General features: G+C 36.4%; 1 protein-coding gene across 1 annotated transcript; it reads left to right on the forward strand.

The window, feature by feature from the left end:
• Positions 1-395: 395 nt before the first annotated feature.
• On the forward strand, positions 396-1991 carry LOC116011701 (cytochrome P450 CYP736A12-like). The gene is made up of 2 exons (XM_031251102.1): positions 396-1271; positions 1377-1991. Exons 1-2 carry the CDS (start codon positions 396-398, stop codon positions 1989-1991), a joined length of 1491 nt encoding a protein of 496 aa, XP_031106962.1.
• The last annotated feature ends 4800 nt before the right edge of the window (positions 1992-6791 follow it).

The raw sequence follows: 6791 nt of genomic DNA on the forward strand, positions 1-6791 counted from the left end.
CAATTTTTTATAATATTAAGTTATGTATTAATATACAAAATTTATATATTTTAGAAACTAAACTAAAAGTACTATTAAATACAAAAACTCAAATTTAAAAATAAGTAAAAAATATTAATAAACAAAATAAACAAATAAGAAATAGTTGGTTTGACCAATAAATAGTAATGAGTATGACAGATAAAATGAAATACTTCTAATAAAAACTAATTAGTTAATCTAATTTGTTGCCAAATATTCTTTTTTAGTTAATTACTTGTAGACATTAAATTGTACATCAATTGCTTCAACATTTTATGTTTGATTGACAGTAGAATTATATTATAAAACTCTTCCTAGCTAGCCACTTAATTGTTGACGATAGACGGCATTCAAAAAGAAAAACCATGAAGGAAATGGCTTGGCTTTGGACCACGCTTGCTGTGTTTGCAGCTTTGTCTCTCATTCATGGCCTTGTAAGGAGGATGAAAGGCAAGAAATTGCCACCAGGTCCGAGAGGGCTTCCCATTTTGGGGCACCTTCACTTGCTGGGTAAAAATCCCCATCAGGATTTGAGCAAGCTAGCTAAAGAGTATGGTCCCATCATGTATTTGCGATTTGGGTTCGTTGACAATATTATTGCTTCATCTCCTCAGGCTGCACAGCTCTTCCTCAAGACTCATGATCTTGTTTTTGCAAGCAGACCGCCGCATGAAGCAGCTAAGTATCTCTCTTATGATCAAAAGAATTTGAGCTTTAGCCAATACGGTCCCTATTGGCGCAACATGCGCAAATTATGCACATTAGAGTTGCTTAGTAATCTCAAGATCAATTCATTTCAAGCCACGCGAAGAGAAGAATTGTTTAATCTTATTGAGTCACTCAAGCAAGCGGCTTTTGATCGTGTTGCTGTTGATTTGAGTGCTAAAGTTTTTGACTTGGTTGCAGACATGAGTTGCAGGATGGTGTTTGGGAAGAAGTACGAGATTAAGGGCATTGATGAGAGAGGTTTCAAAGCTGCAATTAACGAAGCTATGCAGCTAGTAGCTAAGCCAAATCTTGGAGATTATTTTCCTTATCTTGGTAAATTTGACTTTCAAGGATTGAATAGACGAATGAAAGCTATCGCCGAAGACTTTGATTTGTTCCTTGAGAGGATCCTTGATGAACATGAACAGAGTGGAAGTAGTGGCCAGATGACAAAGGATTTTGTAGATATCATGCTGTCCATCATGAAGTCTGGGGAAACAGAGTTTCAAATTAATCGCGAACATGTCAAATCTACTTTATTGGTAATCATTCATTCATTTATACTTGTATTTTAATAAAATATTATCATTGTAACAATTTTGTTTGTTCCATAATTATTAAAAAAAAATAAAATTGCTTGTATGTAGGATATGATTGCAGGATCCATAGACACTTCAGCAACTGCAATTGAGTGGATATTGTCAGAACTCTTGAAGCACCCACAAATAATGAAGAAAGTTCAACAAGAATTAGAAAACAAGGTAGGTTTGAATCAGATGGTGGAGGAATCAGATTTGAAAGGTCTGAACTATTTAGAAATGGTCATGAAAGAATCATTTAGAATTCATCCTGTGGGACCATTACTTCTCCCTCGTGAGGCAAGGGAAGATTGCATGGTTGACGGGTTTCACATACCAAAAAAAACACGAGTCATTGTAAATATTTGGGCAATTGGACATGATCCAAATGTGTGGGCTAATCCGGAGAAATTCTTTCCAGGAAGGTTTGAAGGGAATAATATAGACTATAGAGGACACAATTTTGAATTCATTCCATTTGGTTCTGGCAGAAGAAGTTGTCCAGGTTTGCAACTTGCAATCACTGTGGTCCGACTAGTGGTGGCACAACTAGTGCACTGCTTTGATTGGATACTTCCGAATGGTATGTCATCCAAAGAGTTAGACATGACTGAGGAATTTGGTATTGTAGTAACTCGTGCCAATCACTTAATGGCCATTCCTCACTATCGATTACATATTTAAGTGCATGATATTAGGACTATGTATTCTAGGCAAATTAGAATTCACACTCCCTCTCCCTATATTATTAGGAATATTACCATTTACCATTCCTATATTGATTGGGACTCTTCCATATAAATAGTCCATTCATGTATACTGTATAATTTCAGGGTATTCAATAACAATTTATTCTGCTAGAATTATTATTCTCCTCAAATTTATTGTTCACATTTGGTATTAGCATACCTAAAAGATCCATAGATGCCAACCAACAGACCACCATCGTTGTCACTGCCAGATTCATTGTGCTGCCACCATCCACCGGTGATGCTTTGTCCTCCTCTCATACCCCTCCACTACCAATAAATACCCTCCAAACAACACTTCACTTTATATCCATTAAACATGCCTCTTGCAATTATATTTATTATGGAAAACTAAGCTTGTTCTTTTTCTTTGCGGATAGAATCTCAGTGGTTAAGTTACGTTGATGGTACACTTCTATGTGCAGCTTTCTTTGTTCGTGCTCTGCATGGATCTTCCGTAGTAGTTAATCATGTGGCTCAAAATTGGGTTCTTCTTTATCCGATGAGGTTATGTATGTTGTTGTGGGAATACCATGTCCTAGGCCTTGTGGCTAGCTATATATTGGAGCTGCTTTTGGGTCCTTCTCTCGGGCACGTCCTCTGAGTCTCCTTAGTCAGCTGCAGTCTTTGCGCCAGGGAGACTCTACGATGAGTGAGTATCTTGGCAAAGTCAAGGTTTTAATTGGACTACTTGTCAAAGTTGGCCAGCCAATTGGATTAGATGAACAAAATCTTTATCTATTCAAGGGTCTCCGTCTTGAGTTCTGCACAATAGTTTCCTCATTAACCACCAAGGAACCTGTCCTCATTGATAAACTCAATGACTACCTAATTAACTGCACATCAATTTATCTATGCGGATGATGTTTCCATAGCTATTCCAGCCTTGCCTTAGCACTTATTGCATAAGGAAGGCCAACGACTACTAGTCCGCAGCAGTAGCCTTTTACTCAACCATGTGGCCATGGTCGTGGACGCGGTCATGGTTATGTTTCAAAGTGTCAAATTTGCAACAAACGTGGCCATACTATTGCTCTGTAGTGTTACCAGAGATACTCATATACTCCTATTCCTCAGGCAAATCTAACACATGCAGGTGATCTGGCCACTGCTCCGTTTGCTCATAACTGGTTTCCTAATACTAGGGCTACATATCATGCCACTCCAGACTCATCTTCTTTAAAGTGAGTAAAAACCCATATGGGCAACAACACTCTTCAAGTCGGTTATTTACCATAACTTTTTAGTGTAAGTCTTTCCATGACTTTGTTTGACCACCGAAGTGGTAACCATCATCAGTATCTTACCTCATAGGTTTTAAACCCATCCCCCTTGATGTTTCAAGGATGGATTTTCAATTTAAGCCTTTTGTGAGAGGATCTACAATATTCCTCTCAAACCTCACAAATTCCATTGTGATAACCCCGTTTAACAGTAACTGACTTACATACTCATGTCTGACTCTTATGTGTCTTCTCTTTTACTCAAAAAAAATGTGTCTTCTCTTTCCATTATAGACACTACTTTTTGCAACACAAATGGCAGTCTGGGAATCACAATGTATAGGTACAGCAGGTGTTGGACACCCCGACAATGCCACGTTTGTGAATAAATTTCTTAGCCATTCAGCTTCTTGGCTAGCTAGATCTAGGGCTATGAACTCTACTTCCATAGTCGATCTAGCTATACACTACTGTTTAGTCGATTTCCATGTATAGCAGCCCCACACATAGTGAACACATATCCACTTGTTGAGCTGACATCTTCACTATCATTTACCTAGTTTGCATCACAAAACCCTTCCATCATTGTTGGGAATCCTAAATAGTCAAGTCCGTAGTCCATAGTACCCCTCAGGTACTGATGCAACCCAAATGTAACCAATAAATGATCCATTGAAAGTCTCGAGTCGCCCGGTAACAATATTTCAATCAAGGAAAACAATTCAGACTTCAATATCAGATCAAATTCCCCGATGTGAAATTATTTGCAAGATGTATTTTTTTTAGGTGGGAAACTACTTTGCAAGAATTGTATTTTTATTTTTGGGTGGAAATTACTTTTGCAAAATGTTGTATTTTTAATTTTGGGTGAGAAATTATTTTGTATTTTTAATTTTGGGTGAGAATTACTTTTACAAAGTTGTAATTTTTTATTTTGGGTGGGATAATTAGTGACCTAGAATATTTAATACCTTATTTTCCCCTATAATACCCATAAACCCAATGGTTTGAGAACACCTTGTAAGAATTCAATTTGAGTGAAATTTCTCTCTTTTCTTTGCATGAGAAGTGCATTGAAGTTTATGTTGTTTGTGAGAAGCATTCAATCTTGGTAGGCTAGTGAGAAGCTAGTTTATCCCCTTATCTTGTTCTTTATATTCACACACATATCCAAAAACCCAAAAAGAATACTATTACTCATATTATATAGCTAATTTTATTTTTGTATCTTAATTCTAGTGCTAGATTCCTAATACTCTAATTCTTAGCCTTGCTTAATAATCTAAGGGTTGAGAGTATTATTTGTTAGTTTGGTGAGGCATTTGTAGAGTTGGGATCTCAAAATCCAAGAGTCTACAAGGTAAGATCCTCTTTTGGACACGAAAGGTTCTTGAGTGATTCCTTGAGTGTGCACTTATTGCGGGAAGCAATCCGTGTACGCATCAGTTTGGTATCAGAGTTTTGGCTTCATTCCTCACACAAAAGGGTCACAACTCCATCCAACAACACAGGTTATATTTTTCTGTCTGAAAATTTCCAGATTGTGCTGTTTGAAAGAAAAATCCGAAAAAAATATTTCCCTTTGTTGTTTTGAGCTGAAATTTTTATTGGTGTTAGATAACTCACTGATATAACCTTCCATGAAAAAAATTGGCGGAAATATTCCACACACAAACACAGAAAATTCTTTGAAGTCTGGGCACTGTTAGGACAGTTTCTGCCTAAAAAATNAACTGACTTACATACTCATGTCTGACTCTTATGTGTCTTCTCTTTTACTCAAAAAAAATGTGTCTTCTCTTTCCATTATAGACACTACTTTTTGCAACACAAATGGCAGTCTGGGAATCACAATGTATAGGTACAGCAGGTGTTGGACACCCCGACAATGCCACGTTTGTGAATAAATTTCTTAGCCATTCAGCTTCTTGGCTAGCTAGATCTAGGGCTATGAACTCTACTTCCATAGTCGATCTAGCTATACACTACTGTTTAGTCGATTTCCATGTATAGCAGCCCCACACATAGTGAACACATATCCACTTGTTGAGCTGACATCTTCACTATCATTTACCTAGTTTGCATCACAAAACCCTTCCATCATTGTTGGGAATCCTAAATAGTCAAGTCCGTAGTCCATAGTACCCCTCAGGTACTGATGCAACCCAAATGTAACCAATAAATGATCCATTGAAAGTCTCGAGTCGCCCGGTAACAATATTTCAATCAAGGAAAACAATTCAGACTTCAATATCAGATCAAATTCCCCGATGTGAAATTATTTGCAAGATGTATTTTTTTTAGGTGGGAAACTACTTTGCAAGAATTGTATTTTTATTTTTGGGTGGAAATTACTTTTGCAAAATGTTGTATTTTTAATTTTGGGTGAGAAATTATTTTGTATTTTTAATTTTGGGTGAGAATTACTTTTACAAAGTTGTAATTTTTTATTTTGGGTGGGATAATTAGTGACCTAGAATATTTAATACCTTATTTTCCCCTATAATACCCATAAACCCAATGGTTTGAGAACACCTTGTAAGAATTCAATTTGAGTGAAATTTCTCTCTTTTCTTTGCATGAGAAGTGCATTGAAGTTTATGTTGTTTGTGAGAAGCATTCAATCTTGGTAGGCTAGTGAGAAGCTAGTTTATCCCCTTATCTTGTTCTTTATATTCACACACATATCCAAAAACCCAAAAAGAATACTATTACTCATATTATATAGCTAATTTTATTTTTGTATCTTAATTCTAGTGCTAGATTCCTAATACTCTAATTCTTAGCCTTGCTTAATAATCTAAGGGTTGAGAGTATTATTTGTTAGTTTGGTGAGGCATTTGTAGAGTTGGGATCTCAAAATCCAAGAGTCTACAAGGTAAGATCCTCTTTTGGACACGAAAGGTTCTTGAGTGATTCCTTGAGTGTGCACTTATTGCGGGAAGCAATCCGTGTACGCATCAGTTTGGTATCAGAGTTTTGGCTTCATTCCTCACACAAAAGGGTCACAACTCCATCCAACAACACAGGTTATATTTTTCTGTCTGAAAATTTCCAGATTGTGCTGTTTGAAAGAAAAATCCGAAAAAAATATTTCCCTTTGTTGTTTTGAGCTGAAATTTTTATTGGTGTTAGATAACTCACTGATATAACCTTCCATGAAAAAAATTGGCGGAAATATTCCACACACAAACACAGAAAATTCTTTGAAGTCTGGGCACTGTTAGGACAGTTTCTGCCTAAAAAATTCCAGCCTGCACAGTTCAAAAGAAAATCTTGTGAAAAATACTTCCAAATACCTTTTTGTTCTGAAATTTTTTATGGTTGAAGTTTACTCATGGTTCTTGCTAACCATAAAAAAATTTGGTCATAAAAGGCATCCAAAACATCCCAGAAAATTCCTCAAAGTCATGGTAAAATCTGTCCAAATTTGTTTTGCCATTCCTTGTGCTTTCTAGTTTGTTGTTCATTATCAATGGAGTCTTTTGAGTTAAATACACTTCAACAAGGAA

This window comes from Ipomoea triloba, chromosome 3, assembly GCF_003576645.1.
Source record: "Ipomoea triloba cultivar NCNSP0323 chromosome 3, ASM357664v1".
Classification (NCBI taxonomy): Eukaryota; Viridiplantae; Streptophyta; class Magnoliopsida; order Solanales; family Convolvulaceae; genus Ipomoea; species Ipomoea triloba.

Coding starts and splice junctions, on each gene's coding strand:
- LOC116011701 (XM_031251102.1), top strand. CDS start 396: ATGGCTTGGCTTTGGACCACGCTTGCTGTGTTTGCAGCTTTGTCTCTC. Junction 1,272..1,376: donor ATGTCAAATCTACTTTATTG/GTAATCATTCAT, acceptor GCTTGTATGTAG/GATATGATTGCAGGATCCAT.